Raw genomic sequence first — 18,940 nt, forward strand, 5'->3', positions numbered from 1 at the left:
GCCTGGGGGTGGGTTTGGTATGCGGGGGCAGTTAGCACACTTCCAGCCGCTGGGCTCAAATAGCAATTGTGGTACAGCTGTTCCACAGCACTGTAGCTTTTCTTCAGGTTGTGTGTGAGTGTGTGTGTGGAGTTAGCCCCTCAAAAATCCATTGCAGTTCACCTGGAAATAGCTGCTGAGTTGTACATGAGTTTGTCACATTTTCCCCCATGTGCACATGATATGCACTGAAATGCTTACTTGCTTCTTATTCTGGCAGCAATTCCATTAGGGAGCATGATAAAGGACTAACGGCTGCAGGGTTTCTCCAACACAAGGAAAAGAATGCTATGAATAAATGTAAATGGACTGCCAAGCACAAAGAGAAACTTAATAAACAACAATAGCATCCAAAATTGAATAAAACATTAATTTACGCAAACAAAATGTAGGCTACAGAAGAGTCTCTTCAATGGCATATCACTTTCTTCAGCCAACCAGTCTTTGAATAGATATACAGTCCTATTGAGTTTTTGTCCTTCTGCACTTCCCAGTAGCTTATGGGGTCTCTTTGTTGGTGGAGATGGATCTCACGCTCTGCATTGATCTTTGGCTTGCTATGACCTATTGGGAGGCATCACGAGTTTGTGACATCCGGGGCTGTCTGATTCAAATTCAGTATCCAATGGAAAATGACAGCTACAGTCTGGTCTCCAGTGAAGCCCTCAGATAGTGCCTTTGTCACATTCACAACATGCATTGTGAGTTTATATCTAAATACGAAACCTCTGCCTCATTGGCTCCCTGGCCAGGGACCTCAGAGCTGGAATCCGTTATAAGCATTTTGACCTTTTATGCTGTGTGGCAATGGTCCCCAAGAGACTGTATGCCAACTGAGGGTAGCCAGAGTGCAGCATCCCTCACCCTCAGCCTGTACCCCCTACAGGGTAGGTTGGAGGGAGTGGCACAGGAACGGATTATGGGAGCTGATGTATGCCAGGGATCCAATTCCAGATCCAGCCACTGTCCAGCCCTTTTTCACTACCAGGGCTGAATCTGATCCTATGTGTTTGTGACAGTTCTTGGGGCACCCAGAACGGTGAGACACCTTGATAGCCCTCGCCTCTGGCATGAGGGAGTCTTTCTTGTGCCTGGCTGGATGTCAGCTCTGTAACACCACCAGCCCTTCAGCCACTTGAGAGCTATCCTCTGGGCTATGACAGCTCTGTCTGCACTTTGTAGGTTAAAAGTAAGTGCACCCCAGTCCCTAAGTCCCTTTGAATCGTTCCCCTGGATATCCAGCCTCTGACACTAGCTACTCACAGAAATCCCAGATCTTCTGCTCCCAAAGGCAGTGTCCCCAGTTTACCAGTGTTACCTTAAATTACAGCTCCTGTAAACTACACAGTACTTTTGAGCACTTATAATGAAACAAAAATAGGTCTATTTAAGAAAGGTAAAGACTTAACTAGAAATGAGAGACAGTGATGGAAATGGCTACAATACAAAACAAAATCATAAAATGCAAACCTGACTCTTCCCTTATTAATTGTTACCTTTCCTATCCCCTGCCCCGTCTCCCAAAGTTCAATCTGTTGCAGAGCGGGCTGGTTCCACAAAAAGCAGGCCCCAAACATTCACGAAAACATCCCAGCTCCACATGGGTGAATGGATAAAGACTGCTTCTCCCTCCCGTGTTACACTGAAAACAGCCTTTTGATTCTATTCACAGACAGGGCAAAGCCATGTCTTGTTATAATATATTTTTTTTTACCGTTAAGTGGTTTTGATGCTTAGCCTCTGATGATTTCACATTGCAAGTCTTAGTGTTGCGAAAGGCTAAACAATAGAGCTTTGCATTACATCACCAGCTAAACAGGATGGGATGACAGTCCCAATGGGGCCATCACTCAGCCACATTATCCCCTGGTGACCAACTTTTGCTCCAAGTCTCTAAAGCATATTTTCAATATAAATACAGTATTCCTTAAATATTACCCGTACACACATCTTGCAATGATTATAAATCTTGAAAAGTTACAAACCATCTGTATCAGAGGGGTAGCCGTGTTAGTCTGGATCTGTAAAAAGCACCATATAGACTTGACTTAGACATATTGGAGCATAAGCTTTCATGGGTGAATACCCACTTCGTCAGACACGTGTAGTGAAAGCCTTCTGTAGATACCTTACATGTTATGCTTTATGGATAAATATCCTGTAAGATGTGCTTGGTGTAGTGAGTTTGTCAGCTCTGAGGTGAGAGTTGTTTGCTAAGAACAGGGGACTCTTTGCCAAGGGGTCTTTGTGCCACAGTATTCCCTTTTTTTCATTTTCAGGGTCAATTTTTTGCTCTACATTACTCTTTTTTTTTCTCCTGGATTCTGGGGTCCCCTATCTTTTCCGGCTTCTAAGCCCTTTTCCCTTGTTGTGTTTAAGGCTCCTCTCTCTCTGTCTTTCATGACCTTTCCACTGTACCTACTGATATGGTCACTTACCTACCTACAATGCATCCTGAGGCTGCTCACTTAATCAGTTCTACCTTTCATTGCTGTCACTGGTCTTTGCTACTGCTCCTGCCACCACCCCTCATCTGAGTTCGTTCATTTGCATTTTCTATTTCCATCCATCTTGTCTGCCTACCCGCTTAGACTACGTCTACACTGATTGCCACATGGGCAGATATACCTGAGCTAGCTTTGATCTGAATAAGATGGGCAGCAGTACAGGCTGTACAAACCCACTCAGGATCCTGGGATGTACTTGAGTGGCTAGCCCATGCCACTGCGGCTTCACTGCTATTGTTCAAGCTAGGGCAGGTATGTCTACTTGTAGGGTGGGGGTGGTGTCACTGCAGAAATCTAAGTGATTTAGGACTGCATCTTGCTCTAGGGCTTCAGCCAAAAAGTAGTAATTGATGATCTGTGAGATTAACAGGACAGTTTTAAGACCATTACACATCACAGCTCTGGAGAATGTTGGGGCGGGGAGTCAGGGGAGTTGTCATTTGTCTGGCTGTACTATGTGGTATGTGGTGCTAGTAAGCAATGGAGTTCTGAGGTGGTTGTCAGAGAAAATGTTGACCTTCCTTCATAAAATCATTGGGTGCAGAAACGGACAAGTCCTTTTAGGGCAGTGGTCATCTCTTCAGAAAGTCAGGGGGCAAAGCTGGGCTCACAACTGAAAACTTTCCACACAAATTACAATGGCATAAATTCCTCTTAATTATTTACATCCCAGCTTTTCAAAATAGAATAGCCATCTGTGTGAATTAATGGGCATTCAGGGCTAAGGCCTCTGCCCGGACTCAGCTTCCAGCAACAGTGGAGATGCTCCTTGCTCGCCATTGCAACTGTAGGGTAGCAGCAGCCCTCTGACTGCTGCTCTCCTCCGCAGCAGGTTTGGTGCTGGTTCTATGTAGTCATAGATCCACTGGCCTCGTCTCACCCCAGACACCATCTATGTGCCGGGATGCAGAGCACACAGCTCCACCGCACACTAGTGCTGGGGGCCCACATGCTGTCCTCCCTACACAGCAAGCAGAACTGCCTGGCCTCCTCTGCATCTAGTGTCTTCAGCAGCCCTTCTTTAGACCACAGGATCTGGCTCCTACTAGATCAGGCAGCCTGGAGGATTTTGTGTTTAAAACAAACAAAAAACCAATGCCGTTCAAATGAAGACAGATATTAGTGTTTTGTGATCAGGGCTGACAAAGAACTTCTGATGTCTTTTAATTGCACAGAGAGGGCCAAAACTCACTAATGTCCATGCAGTTTTACTATTTTTAATGGCTTATAGAAGGTGCTAACCTGACAACACTAGAGTTAAAGTGGTACAAAAAAAATAAAGTACTTTGCCATGCAGCAGCAACATGGCACTTTTTTTTTTCTATTTTCTGAAAAGGAAAATGTTTTGGAGTTTCACCTCCAATCAGCTTCTGTGTTCCATGAAAACAAAAAAGGCAGACTTTAAATACTCTGTGACAATGACTTTTTGATTACAAGAAGTACAAAAGGCAGCCATTCTGAGACAGGGGTAACCACTGGGCAGAAAGACTGCTAGAGCCTAGGAGAAGTGTGTATTGTACACATGAACAACACTACTAGTTTTAGGTAGGGTTGCAAAGGAAAAGAGAAAGTGGTAAGGAAGAAAAGAGAAATAAAGAAAAAAGGGAAACACATAAGAAAAAGAGAGAATTATCTCTGGGCCTGATCCAAAGCCCATTGAAGTCAGAGAAAGCCTCCCATTGATTTCAATGGGTTTTGGGTCCAACTCCAATGTGCCTTTTCTCATACAAGGCAGCCTTGTATGAGAAAATCACATATACTGCAAAATATAGAGGGACATACATTTTTCTACAGCTGGCATTGTAACAGATGTCCAATGTTGCAGTATCTTAACTTTGGCTACCACTAGGTTTGTTCAAATCCATGTGTGTTTTTTCTTTTTCTTTTCATTTGATTTCTGTCCCAGTTCAATCATAGTACGAAGAGGGTAGAATTCTTCAGAACTGCGGAATATAGTGTTTTAAATCCAATTTTCCCCATGGCTTTGTTTTTTGGAATTGCCTGAGTTCCAAAGAATCCTTGGACATATGTTTATAATTTCCCCAATGAAAGAACATCCCCAGTGTTCCCCAGAACTGCTTAGAGCTAATTCATACATTTGACTCAGTCCAACAGAGACAATATGAAGAGATCTTTCTCACGGATGTCAGTTGAACTGACTCATGTGCAGATGACAGCTTTGTGTGAGTGATACTCCGCTGCTGATCTTAAAAACTAACAACTTAATTTTTCCACAAAGATTTGGGGTGCAGTTTTCTGAGCAGCTGGAATTAAAATGGGAGGCATATATCGGTGTCCACCTCTGGGAAAACTCTCAGTGCTGGGCTAGATTATGAGCAGTCTGATATAGGTGTGCATGTGGAGAGGGAAGAAGGCTCAAGAAACTCTCCACTCCCACCACCCTTGTCGCCTCTATACTGTGGCTAGTTATAATTCTTGCACTGACTGAGTGGGCTGCACTAGATTAGTGCTGACATTGACACTGTTGAAATGAATTCATCACCATGTGAAGCAAATACAACTAGCCTTTCCCACTCCCTTTCCTCCATCCATCTCAGACCCCCAAACAGCTGATGTTTCTTCAGTGGTGGTTGATGCTTGCAAATCACTGTAGCCTTCTGAAAACGTCAGTAATATTGCTTGATCAGTTTATTTGTAGATGTAAACGTGTCATGAAGTAAAGTGATTTTTTTTCCTCACTTTCTGGCAGGGTGGGCAAGGAGATCGTGGTGAACCCGGTTATCCAGGAGATCCTGGCCTACAAGGATCACAGGTAGCAGAAAGAAAGGCTGAGTTATTTTACATGACATGTATGGAGAAAGCATGCCGTTAGGTTCAATTTTCTATTTTCCTTTTGGAATATTTTGTTCACACCAATTTCAAATATCCTGGGTGAAATTCTGCCCTGGCACATTAACAACATTATACATTTTTTTAAAATGTCCTTTATCTACCAGGGTCTAAGAGGACCACAAGGGGTCAGAGGCCCTCCAGGACCACAAGGAATACCAGGCCCTCAGGTTAGTTTTAAAGAATATATCCTTATTTTGCACCTTTTGCTTGTCAACTTCTCGACAGTGTGGTTTTTCAAAATTATATTTGGACCTTTGTAAATAAGGTCTATGTAAGTGGAGGATTTTTTTGCTATAACACCTAGTAATGAACATTCAAATGAGAGCGTTACACTAGTCATTTTAGACCATGGTGCCAAAATAATGGACTTGAAAAGCAAATGTTGGTTTGTAAATCAGGAGAGAAGAGAAACTTTGTGTTACTGAGCTCTTTCATGGTTACAGTGAAAACACTTACGTCCAGATTCTGCTCTCCATTATACTGGTGTATACTGGAGTAACTCCATTGCTTGCTCTGGGCATACACCAGTGTAACTAAAGGCAGAATCTGACCCTTAGTTAGTAAGAGTTTTCATTTGGGAGTGGCTATAGGGACTTGCCCATGAGATTCAAGCCTGAAATCTGGTGAAAGACTAGGGGCTATTAGATGCCGTGGGCTGAATTCTGTTCTCGCTTACACTGGTGTAACACCGTTGACTTCAACAGTGTTACTGTGGAGTTACACCAGTGAAACTCAGTCAGGATCTGGAGCAATATATCAAGATTTAGGCATAAACTTCAATTGTGTGATGAGACTCGTGCTTTCAGTTCCAGTTACTTTGTGGATGTATAGCCTCTATGATGCTTTAACAAATAATATCTTAGGAGTATTGGAAATCTCAAAGTGTTTACATGGAAAAGAGAAAAGAATTTGCATGGTTGTCTTTTGCACATCACTATTACTGTGGTTCCTGAAAGCTTTGAAAAATGCCACTAGATGGGCCAAATGTAATGAATACTTCTAGAGCCATTCCAAGCTCTGGTGAACATTAGCTTTTCTCTAATGCACCCTTTAATTTGTGTTTCTGATTGTAGGTTAATCCAGGAGCACCAGGTGCAGCAGGCTCTCCTGGGAATCCAGGGCCTAGAGGACCAAAGGTAAGCATTTTAAGAAATACATTGCACTTCTGCAGCACCTTTCATTCAGTGATCTCATTGAACTTACAAACACAAAACCCCTCTGATAAAGGTAAGTATTATTATAGTTTACATATGGATAAATATGGGCAGCGAAGCTTAGGCCTAGTGTATTTAGGCACTTAACTTTCTGATTTCAATGGGAGTTAGGTACCTAAATGTCTTTGAGGATCAGGGCCTAAGTGACTTATTCTAGGTTCCCCAATCAGTGGCAGAGCCACAGTAGGATGATACATGTGGAACCTGACTTCCCATTTCTTGTTCTAATTACTAGATACCTTGGTTCCCATCCTGGCCTGGGTCACTCACAAAAAGCTCCTGCGTGCTGGGGTGCAGGTGTAACCCATAGATGAGTGTGTTACAGTTCCCCCTCTGTGCCCAATCAAGCAAGACAGTGGCCATCACATTGGAATCCACCAAGCATGCGTACTGTGGGGATGATTAGGTCAAGCGGATATTAGACCAAATGGGTTGAAATCCACATTTTTGATCTGATATCACATTAGGAGGTTTTGATTTATGATTTGTTTCTTTGTAAGACTTTTTAGTTCCTCCTTTTCTTTCATTGAATTACCTGTGGTAGTATCTTTGATATGTAGTCTAAATCTATTAAAGAAAAGCAACTGTATCATTTATACATGGTGTTTCATCCAAGGATTTCAAAGTGCTTTACCAGTATTACTTAACTCAGCCTCTCAACTTCTCTGAAGTAGGTACTGTTAAACTCAATGTGTACAGAGGTAGACTAAGGTAAAGATAGTGGAAGTGAGAAGACCAAAGCTGGGAATAAAACCTAGAAATTTTAACTCCCTGTCTCCAGCCTGTAGCCACCAGATAATGCTGCTTCCTACTGGAATAAGTCACCATCTAAGAAGTGCTGTGCCACACTCAGTCTCCTCAGTTTGGTAACAATGGGAATTTTGCCAGAGTAAGGCCTGTGGGATTTGGCTGCACGTGTGCACACAGCATTGCCTTCCAGTTACTATGAGACGAAGCCCCTGTAAAAGCTTTGAGTCTGGTCTGCAATTGAACTTTTATGACTTGCATCTTTTAATCTGCAGAAAATGCAAGCACAACTCTTACCTCAGTGACCGAACCCCTTGTACTAAAAACAAAATGCTCCCTGGTAAGCCAAATATAAAAAGTGTAATATCTTTTGTATTTAAATTATAATAGGGTGAACCTGGAGATCCTGGTGAGACGGGTCTGCTGGGACCCACTGGCCCAAGAGGCACGCCTGTAAGTTTTGCTCTTCCGATTCGGGTTCTCTGTGTTAACTGCTGGGAGTTGTGAGGCCTTGCAGTTCATCTCATTTTCTTTTTCATTCTATTTTTGTCCATTTGGGATATTTTCAAATCTTTTTGCTCAGTTTTCAGTCTTCACACTAACATCACCGCCCTCTTGGCTGTGTTATGCTGGAGGTCGGACTAGATGATCATCAGTGGTGTGTTCTGGTCTTAGTGTCTATATATCTTTAGTTTGTTGCAAGGAAGACACTTGTGCTTTTTCAGCCACCCATCAGACAGAAGAGCAGAACAACTTATTCTCACCTTCAAGTCACTATCTTACAATCATATTTATTTGTTATGGAGTCCAGGCAAATGAATATACCAGTCAGGATGCCGTCTCCATACAGGACCCATCCTCTTCTCCTTTCAAGAGCTCCAGGGGAAATTTCTTTCGTCATGGATTGGAGAGAAGAATTTTGCCCTCGGACCCCTGGAGGAAGAGAGAAAATATAAGTGAGGTGCCCTGTAGATTGGAGAAGAGGATATTGGCTTTAGGCTGTATCCTCTCTTGATGGCTTTTGCCATAGCTGCTAGACTGTGTCTGTGACACCCTCCGCTACATAATCAGCCATAGCTGCTAAGGGGCCAAAATCATGAGCGCTCCTTTAGGCCAGTGGAGTATTGAATGTACAGCTAATTCTACATTTGAAACTAACTGACAGTATCTTTTCCAACCCATGCAGGGCCCAGATGGCAATGATGGCTATGGTCCTGCAGGACGCAAAGGAGCAAAGGTGAGATCAAGCAGAGGTCTCAGTCATGGAATGTCACGCCTAATAAGATACCAGTCAGATTTGTTTGTCGTGACCAAGGAAATTTCAGACACTGTCAGAGTCCCTCCCCAGAATGTGAGAGGCTAATCCCATCCCTGGTTGTGTGTACCTGTGTATCAGGCTTTCTGAATTTGGAGCTGCAGTAGTGGTAGTGACCTCCAGTTCTGGCTCAGTGGCTCCTGGGACATTGCCCGGGTGCAGACACCATTCACAGACTCCAGCAGTCAGTAAGGGTTGGAAGGAGAGCTGTCTCTCAGCCCCAAGTAAGTGGTGGCATGTATCTGTGTCCCTGCAGGAGGAGTCCTGGGAGGGAACTGTTGCTCAAAGAGGTACCATTCCTTCCTTGTTGTGGAGGTAAAGTGGGGGATTCAGTTTATTGTACTGACTTTGGGGATACAGCTTATTTCCCCTCCCCCGAGTGCACCCAACCAGCTACTCTAGCTGATATGTGGAGGGCAGAGCCAAAGGTCTTCCCATTTCCTGCCCCATCCAACCGATTTGTTCATTGAGGGAAGTACTGGTCAAGCTGCTTCCCTGTCTGTGGTGGCTGGAGAGCAGTAGCTATCTGAGGAGCCATTACTTGGTTGAGCAAGGGTATCCGAGCAGAGAGGGAGTGGGAACTTGCATCCCCATGCGCTTATGCTCAGCAAGGAAGAGTAGGGACCATCTAGCCCTAAGTTAATATTTATTTACAAAAATAATTAAATAATCTCTTCTAAAAATATAGAAACCAGTTACAATAAAAGATCCAAAGTAAAGGCCAGGTCCAAAGTTGGTATAATTCTGTGCAGCTCCATTGGAATCAATGGATAACTCCTCTGCGCTAAGAACAGGAGTACTTGTGGCACCTTACAAACTAACAAATGAATTAGAGCATAAGCTTACGTGGACTACAGCCCATTTCTTTGGATGCATATATGCCACAAGTACTCCTGTTCTTTTTGCGGATACAGACTAACACGGCTGCTACTCTGAATCCTCTGCACTAGTTGAGGATCTGGCCCTCTAATCTGTGAACTTTTCCCCAGATATTTGTATTTAGTTGTTGTTTTTTTGTTTTGTTTTGGGTATGGACACAGGAAGGGGGAAATTTGAGCAAAAACAGCTTGTGATGCTCTCGCTCAATTCCCTTTCCTGAGTAAACAGAGATAGCATTGATTTGCTAACAAAAAATGTGTAACACATTGCAAGGAACCACTTGAAAAATAATCCAACCATAAAATTTTACAACAATAATAATTCAAAAATCCCATAATATTCATCCCAATCATTTTGAATATTTATCACTCGGAATAAAGAGAAAACCCTGCATACAACAAATGATCATAAAAGATTTCTGGACACCATCCACTGAAAACTGGATTTAAGAAATAAGAGAGTCTATCAACAGACAATACTATAAAAATCTTTTCCAAAAATAAATCTGAGGGGAATAGATGAGTGTCAATCTCAGAACTTGCTCCACTGCATCTGCTGTCTTCTGTGTAAAAATTTTCTCTAGTTAATCCCCAACAACTGTTCTATTTAAAGGTCATAAGCAAAAAAGAGACAAAAGGAAGGACAAATGGAAGGAAGTTTTTCAAAAATATAGAAAGAACCTGCAAGCATACCCACGTTAGCTGTTAATATTGATATTTACCTGTTTTTACCAGACTGCTGCAGTTAGCCTGAGCTCTCTTAAGGGTGATAATGGCAGCTTCAATAGAAATTGCTCCCTGGATGTTCTGAATACATTTCTATTGGTTAAATCACTTAACCCCTTGATAGCTACCTTGGGCCTTGTCTATATGAGAATCTCTCTTATTGAACTTAAATCTGTTTTAGAAAGATTTAAACTGGTTCAAAACCTTATGTGGACATGCTTATTGCAATTTAGCTTCAGTCAGTAATATAGCAACCTGCTTGGAGGGAGGAGCACAGTTTGCAGGAGGGAAAGTTTGGAGGAGGCACTGGAAGTCAGTTGCTGTGCTCATGGCTAGAATTCTAGCTGCAGTTGCAATATCACTGTAAACAGTTCTCTTAATAAAGAGCCAGTGTAGTTTTTACAAGCATGGAATCCTTTCATGTTATGACCCAGCATGCTGTACATGAAACAAGGAATAGAGGAATTGCCAGACTGGATCAGACCCAAGGTCCATCTAGTCCAATGTCCTATCCCTGACTGTGACCAGCACCAAATGCTCCATAGGAAAGTTTTTCCAAATTTTCTCAAACTGGGGGTCAGGACCCCTCAGGGGGTCACGAGGGTATTAAATGGGGGGCTCGCAACCTGTCAGCATCTACTCCAAACCCCGCTTTGCCTCCAGCATTTATAATGGTGTTAAATATATAAAAATGTAATTTATAGGGGGGGGTCACACTCAGAGGTTTGCTATGTGAAATGGGTCACCAGTAAAAAAGTTTGAGAACCACTGGTTTAAGCCCTGCAGTAGGCAGAAGTGAGGTAATCTGCCCATACATCATATCCTTTTCTCTAAGCACTAGAGATTAGTTCTGAAGCATGAGGTTTAATATCCCTTGCAAAAATGTTATTAAATATGTTAACTCCGGATATTCTTGTTGCCAGTGTAAATATCCAGTCCCTTTTTGAACAGTTCTTGCCCTCAACAACTTCCTGTGGCCATGAGTTCCACAGCAGAAGGGGGAGCCAGGGCTCCATCCACTCCCTACCCTTTCCCACCCTTTGGGAGAGTGAATGGATAGCAATCTGCCTAATTGCTAGGTGAGCTTGGCCACTTCTAAGCCTTATGTGAGCCATACAAGGTTCCTTATTTCCCTTCTCCCTCACAATGTGCCTGGCCAAAGCTGAGGCAGAATCTAATCCAAAAAAGGTTGGGATCCTCCTAACAACAAAGGGAACAACCTTAAATATAGTCATCTACAAAAGGTTAGTATAAATTGTATAGGTTCACTAGCTAACTTACACTTCATTAAATGCAATGTCCTAGGAAAACAAGCCTACCATGCAAATGGAAATAAATCATTATGGTAGAATCATGTTTGAAAGATCTCTTGTTCTCACACAATCTCATTTTGATGGTTGTGTGAGAACAATCACTATGTTCAGATTCAGAAGAGTGAGCTTCCTAAATCAGACACATGCATGGGACAATCTTACAAAGACACAGAGCGAATTCTGCTAGTTTCTTTGTCGGGAAAGGATGTACTTTAGCTCTGACTGGTACCCATGGAAGCTCTTAACATTTCTTACCTGCAGCCAAATAGCACACAAAAGATTGTGAAATAATTTCCTTCCTTTGAAAAAACATAAACACGACAACAACACAACCCTACTTCCGATCTAACACTTGAACCTGAATGCCCCATTGATTGAGATAAGGGAGGGGCCAACACATCGGTACCATTAGGAAACAACTCCTGGAAAGTGAGCTTTGAACCATATACTATGGTCACATGATCACTAAAATAGAATTCCACTTTATTTCACTAAAAAGGAAACAAATTTAATAAAATAGTAATTAGAAGAAAAATAACAACTGTTGGAAATATTTAAATTGCTGTAGCTTTAAATGGGCAGAATGGAATGGTGCCATTTGAGGCTGAGAAATGGCTGCTGTAACTTAAATTGACTGTAACTAAGAAATCCTTACATTTTTTCTGATTAAAAACAAAATATCTTTTTCGAATAAGGAGCAGTGAAAAGATTAATAAAATTTTAAGGTCTATTTCTCTTTTTCCCCAATACCAGGGAGAATCTGGATTACCAGCATACCCTGGTCCACAGGTACAATAAAATGGATATTTTCTGCTTTTGGTATATATTGCTTTGCACTGTGTGTGTCTATATTTTTTGTGTGCGTGTCCTTCACTACAGAGATTCTGGTTTTGATTAACTTGTAGGGAGAAGATGGTGATCCAGGTAGTCAAGGAGATAGAGGGTCCAAAGGAATTAGAGGACAAAGGGTAAGAATAATAAACACTCTTACTCTTTCTGATAAGTACATGTGAAGGGGGCCTTGAATAAAGTTTCTAGAGTTTAGTCCCTAGTCAGAAAGGGAATGAAAATCAGTCTCATTACTTTATTGCTTCAAGGTCTAAGAGGTATGATGATCTCAGTCATTAATGTTCTTCAATGATTTCTATGACTTATGAGGGCTGTTCTATATTGTATATTACTCTATCTTTATTTAAATTGCAGTAGCCAGCTCCTCAACTGGAGTTCAATGAAGCTATGGAGATTTTCATCAGTGATGGATCTGCTTCCATGTCTGTCCTTATAAACACTGAATCAAAAAACTGAAAATTTAACTTGGTAACTATTCTTGAGTTTCTATTTTTAGGGCAATGCTGGCTTTCCAGGTTCAAAGGGAAATCCAGGGGACCGAGGGCCACCAGGACCACAGGTACCACATTTAAAAACTGAATATTAATCTTGGGATTTGGGATTAATCATGCATTTGACAATGCTGCTTACAATAAAATGTAGTTCACTAATCAGGCATGCATAGACAGATGTATCCTGCCCTCAGCTATGCCAAAGAAAACCTGGAATGGCATGGGTTTAACTGAGGAGAGAATTGTACCTTCCCCATTCTTTTCTCTCCCAGGGAAGATAAAAATTGATTTAAAAAATTTCAAAATTGTATTTTTATTTAATTTAAATACATTTTTCTTTTTAAAAACAAACCTGTTTAAAATTAAACTTGAAATTATGACAACTTGTGTTAAGGCCAAAATTTACTATAGTCTATTGAAATTGTTTAAATAAATACATACAATGTGGCATCAATGAGGCCACCTCAAATATTAGAGTGCTGCTTTTTAAATTATCTACACAATTGGGGGGAATATCATTTATTTCAATGGGAGTTAGGTACTTAATTAGCTCTTTACCGTCTGTAATATTTTATGAATATTATAATCTGCTTAGATGTCTAGTGGGATTTTCAAAAGTGACTGCATCTTTAAGCACCTAAATACCTTTGAAAATCTGGTCTGTGATAACCCAAAACAATCTGTGAATTTACTGACTAAATTAATACGACCTTTGTGTAATAACTCTATTAGTTTACATGTAAAATATTTTAATAAGTATAAAAAGTAGGATTTGAGTGGTTTAAAGTAATAACAGACAGAACAAAGTAAGTTACCAAGCAAAATAAAAGAAAACATGCAAGTTTAAGTCTAATACATTAAAGAAACTGAATACAGGTAAATCTCACCCTCAGAGATGTTCCAATAAGCGTCTTTCACAGACTAGACTCCTTCTTAGTCTGGGCCAAATCCTTTTCCCTGGTACAGTTCTTATTAGTTCCAGCTCAGGTAGTACCTAGTGGATTTCTCATGACTGACAGCCCCCTTTGTTCTGTTCCTCCCCCTTTTATAGCTTTGGCACACGGCAGGAATCTTTTGTCTCTCTGGGTCCCCACCCCTCCTTCTAAATGGAAAAGCACCAGGTTTAAGATGGATTCCAGTACCAGGTGACATGGTCACATGTCCTGTGAGACCTTAAGCCTCCATTCTTTCCAGCCTGGCTTACAGGGACACAGGAAGGCTTACAAGTAAACAGAGCCATTTACAACCAATTGTTCTAGTTAATGGGAGCCATCAAGATCCTAAGCCACCATTAATGGCCCACACGTTGCATAATTACAATAGGACCTCAGAGTAATATTTCATATTTTTTGTTTTAGATACAAGAATGATACATTCATACAAAGAGGATGAACACATTCAGTAGATTATAAGCTTTGTAATGATACCTTACAAGAGGCCTTTTGCATAAAGCATATTCCAGTTACATCCTATTCATACTCATAAGCATATTTCCATAAAACATATGAAGTGCAACATCACAGAGGGGACTGAGACCTGGAGGTCACCCAGCAAGAAGAGTTTCTGAGCTAGGAATAGAAAAAGGTTTCTTGAGTCCTAGTCTAGTGCTCTCGTCACTACCCCACACTGCCTCCCTAAAGAAAGAATTAACTTACTTTAGGAACTAAGAATTCTATCATTCACCATTTTAAAAAATAATGAGAAATGCAAAAATTAAAGATCTGAATAAATGTATGTTAATCAGTATAATTGCTTAAAAATGTGTGTAGCGATTGTGTATCCTCCTGGTGAGCAAATGGAAGTACCAAATGTAGTGTAAAGGCTATCCTGAGTTGCAAAGCAACATGTTGTAATGGTTACCAACCAACTAAATGAACCTTTCTTTAAATACAGTTGCAAATCCAGTTTGCTTTAAATCAGTTATTTAAGTTAAGGTTTCCTCCAATATGATTTCAGATGATTAAAATTGGTGACTTAAATCACTTTCATTTCAATCAGTCCTCCCTGCTTTGTCCTTAAGGGAGTCTGCTGCCTCACACTGGAGCAGGATCCTTGTGGGGACCCAGGACAGGGGGGTCCCTCTATGAAGGAAGGGAGCTGCCTGAAATATTTTCTGAATATTATATGTTCCATCTGCTAGTTTTATAGTTCCTATGCAGTGTTTCTCAAACTGCAGTCACCGCTCGTGTAGGGAAAGTCCCTGGTGGGCCAGGCCAGTTTGTTTACCTGCTGCATCTGCAGGTCCGGCCGATCTCAGCTCCCACTGGCCGCAGTTCGCCGCTGTAGGCCAATGGGAGCTGCTGGAAGCAGCAGCCAATATGTCCCTCGGCCTGCGCCGCTTCCAGCAGCCCCCATTGGCCTGGAGCAGCGAACCACGGCCAGTGGGAGCTGCCATCGGCCGGACCTGCCGACACAGCAGGTAAACAAACCGGCCCGGCCCACCAGGGGCTTTTCCTACACAAGCGGCGACCCCAGTTTGAGAAACACTGTCCTATGGTGTTTGCTATATAATTACTTATGGGTAAATTGAGGCATGGGTTAGTTTGCATGTAGACAGGAAAGTGGGCAAACATTGCTGATAGCTACACATTCGCTGATACCTAGAGACAATACAGGTGTTGATCCCTTTAAAGATTATTTCTGACATGCTGGGTTCAACACTCTTGGCTTGACACAGAGGAGGGGGAATTCCATTCAGATGTTGAAACAAAGAACTTCAGAATGGAGAAAAACATGAGCCCCTGAAAATGAGGAGAAAGAGAGGCAGAGACTGCAGGGGTACAGACTGTCCACCCAGTCCCAGAGATAGGAATGTTTGGATATGTAGGCCTGCCTACACTTTAGGTAAGACAGAAGCATGCAGACTGTTCTGTTAAATCCTTTTTCTTATTATGCTGCGTTCCTACAGATAAGATTAAACAATGCTTTGTTTTGAAAAGGCTGTTTGGGTCCCTATTTCACACACTAGTCAGAGTTCCCTAAGGGGAGTCTTGCAGGGCAGCAAAATACAGTTGGGCCTGCTGAACAATCAGGATTGGTACACAAGGTGCTGTACCCTGGCACCCGGTCTGAGAAGGGGAGAATCATGGGATTCCACCCCAGAGAGGCGAAGGCAAGAGGTCTGTCACCTGGCGGGGTTGCACTCGGATACCAAGAGGGGTCGAATGTGCAGATATATCTAAACTGTGACACCCTCTTCTAGCAAGAACTTTGGAAATTAATATAATCCTGAGTGATGCCACTTCACAGCAGCAGCAAATGCTGAATTTAGGTAACATGCAGGAAAAACTCTTTGGAGAAAGTACGTCAAAGTGTCAGTCTTCATCTCAACTATGCAACAGTCTACAGACATCCATTTCGGGAAATAGTCTGGACAATCACATTGGAAAGTCATCAATAGTTGTCAAGAAAACAACACGTGTGCACTAACGCAGAAATGCCTGATTTTTTTTCTATGGCTTTTGTCATCATTAAATATATATTAAATATGTTCCTGCTCTTAACATGACGGTGATTTTCTAACTCGCTGTTAAATTTGTTCCAGGGCACCAAAGGACCAACGGGCACCATAGCCATGGTGGTATGTAATCATCTCATTTCTAAAACTAAGTGCATGCTACATGTCGTTAACAGTTTCAGTTTTTTCCATTTAAGAAGCATTGACTGTACAGAGTTTTCTAATAGCCATAGAAGGAAAGCTTCCTTCATGTATTTGTTGCAGTAGAACAATTACATAACAAAGGACTTAGAAACATTTTTTAAAAACCAGGCAAAAGTTTTGCAAACAATTTAAACATTAAAACTCTTTTCTCAGTTATGTGATTTGGACTATTTACAGAACCTCAAAAGGGACTTAGGGCTAGACCCTGCCCTCTTATATGGGTGTGCTAGAGTGAGGAAAGAGGGTAAAAGGAGCCTTGACCCAAACACCCACTTTTCCAGGGTAAACAGCAAAGTAACTTGGGAGGAGAGAAATGCAAATTCTCCCCTCCCTTTGCATTTCCTTCCTCCCAAGTACTGGCTAGAAAATTGACCTCACACATATTATTCCCCCAAAGCCCTTTGACATTCCTAATACTTTCCAGAGATTGCACTAGTCAGTCTCCTGGAGCAGTTACATACAATTTCACAACAACACATACACAATTACCTTTTTAATACAATGGACCCTCAAATTATTAAACTTAAATCAATAATGTTTATCTTAACCTGGACAAAGCTTATGGAATTATTGTAGGTCTGTCACAAGTCTGTGACACATTCACATGCCCAACTCAGGCAAGGTCACTCAGCAGTCAATAGCATGACCTAACTAGAGGCATCTGCTGCTCCTTTTCCAAGGTGCAGAAATATGCCCCTCACAGAATAGTGCTCTCCTCATCTTGTAGAATCCTGCCGAGACTATCAGGTTTCCCCCTTGGCACCCTCTCCATTCCTCCAGCAGCACTGGCCAGGCCAATGACTGTCCCATGATCTTATAGATCTTACTGCACAGATACATTATACAAAATGAACAGTTCAGAATGTATCTATTTCAGACATTTGAGAAAGGTTAAGTGTCCAATGAAACATAGGCAACTTCTACTATAGTGTTAGGGTAAGATCCTGCTGTCAAGTACACCAGTGTACATCCTGAGTAACTGCACGGACTATAAGATTGTTACTTTGGATTTATGCAGGATTAAGTTAGCTCAGGACTTGGGACCTGATCCAGTTCCCACGGGAGTCAATGGAAAGAGTCCCATGGATTTTCCAGTGGGAGCTGGCTCTGGCTCTTGGCCCTTAACCATCTTTTCATTTTTCCCTCCGCAGCCTTGTAGACTTGTTAATTTCACACGAGAAAACTGCCGTAAGTACTGGGTTTATTTCTTTTCCCCGTTGGAATTTGCGTAGCCATATTTTTTAAATGGAAACATACTGGGCAACTCAATGGCTCTAGGTGGCTGGTATCAGTCTGGCACAAGCTGGTAGTGACTGAAAGTTGTTACCTCTGGTGGCTATTCAGCAACGTCTGAGAAACAAATTTGTACTCCCTGTTTATTTTTTCCGTGTCTGAATCATTAACCACGGTCACAGTCCTCGTTAAGGAGCAACCTTGTTGGTAACCTCAGCACAGAGGCCATGGACTGAATACTCTGTGGAAACTGAGCTACCATCTCCCCCAGAGAGTTGACCCTCCCAGGTACAGGCTGGGTCGCCTTGATGGACAGTTCAGGGAATCTTGCACTGCCACTGCCTGTGCTGTACCCATTCCATGGATAAATACAATGTGTTAGTCTCCAGAGCTACCTTGCACTTGCATGTACTATACTCATTTTAAAAATATAAATGAGATACACACAGCGTCAATATAGATTTCAGCCCAACCGTTTTACATTTGATAACACTGTCAAACTCATCAGGGAAAAAGTAAAGCTATAGAAATGTATCATTTCAACTATGCCTTTGAAAAAATATATACTTTTGAAACTGGGAATTGGCAACATGGGATAGTTCTCTGTTCATTCCCCCTGGGGCACCTGGCCTTGGCCACTGTTGGAAGACAGGATACTGGGCTAGATAGACCTTTGGTCTGACCCAGTATGGCTGTTCTTATGTTCAATTTTACCTGCAAGCCCAACATTCATTTCCTTTGTATAAAAACCAAACCCCCACTCTCACTAGCGGTCACCGCTACGCTTATGTTAGTGGTAGTGGCAGGTGATCACCCCTCTACAGTGGCTGAACTTTTGACTTTGCAAGCTGGACTGGCTTGAAAGCACAAGCTGTCCCTTAACTGGCTCTCATTAATATTTCCTTCCTCTTTGTGTGTCTATCATTTGGGCTAACCTGCTCTCCAAAGCACCTTGCCCAAGTAACTCAACTGGGTACTGAGAAACTCTGTGCTGGAGAGGGGAAAGTACCTTCCTATCACCTGCCCCTCAGCCATGGAGCCCCCACCCTCCTGTGCAATAGAACACACACAACCTCCACACCTCTGGGCTCCGGGCCACGTAGGAGGTAAATAC

The 18,940-nt window shown here is 42.1% G+C and overlaps 1 protein-coding gene across 1 annotated transcript in view; it reads left to right on the plus strand.

Annotated features, from left to right (window-relative positions):
- Positions 1-18,940, plus strand: part of LOC112061707 (collagen alpha-4(VI) chain-like) — a 43,576-nt gene that overhangs the window by 23,218 nt on the left and 1,418 nt on the right. The window contains exons 14-23 of the mRNA XM_065582448.1: positions 5,257-5,319; positions 5,504-5,566; positions 6,473-6,535; positions 7,751-7,813; positions 8,547-8,597; positions 12,346-12,381; positions 12,498-12,560; positions 12,938-13,000; positions 16,477-16,512; positions 17,745-17,781. Of these exons, the coding sequence (XP_065438520.1) occupies positions 5,257-5,319; positions 5,504-5,566; positions 6,473-6,535; positions 7,751-7,813; positions 8,547-8,597; positions 12,346-12,381; positions 12,498-12,560; positions 12,938-13,000; positions 16,477-16,512; positions 17,745-17,781 (538 nt within the window). The remainder of the gene's footprint in view (positions 1-5,256; positions 5,320-5,503; positions 5,567-6,472; positions 6,536-7,750; positions 7,814-8,546; positions 8,598-12,345; positions 12,382-12,497; positions 12,561-12,937; positions 13,001-16,476; positions 16,513-17,744; positions 17,782-18,940) is intronic.

The sequence above is a fragment of the Chrysemys picta genome, chromosome 2 (genome assembly GCF_011386835.1).
Source record: "Chrysemys picta bellii isolate R12L10 chromosome 2, ASM1138683v2, whole genome shotgun sequence".
Taxonomy (NCBI): Eukaryota; Metazoa; Chordata; order Testudines; family Emydidae; genus Chrysemys; species Chrysemys picta.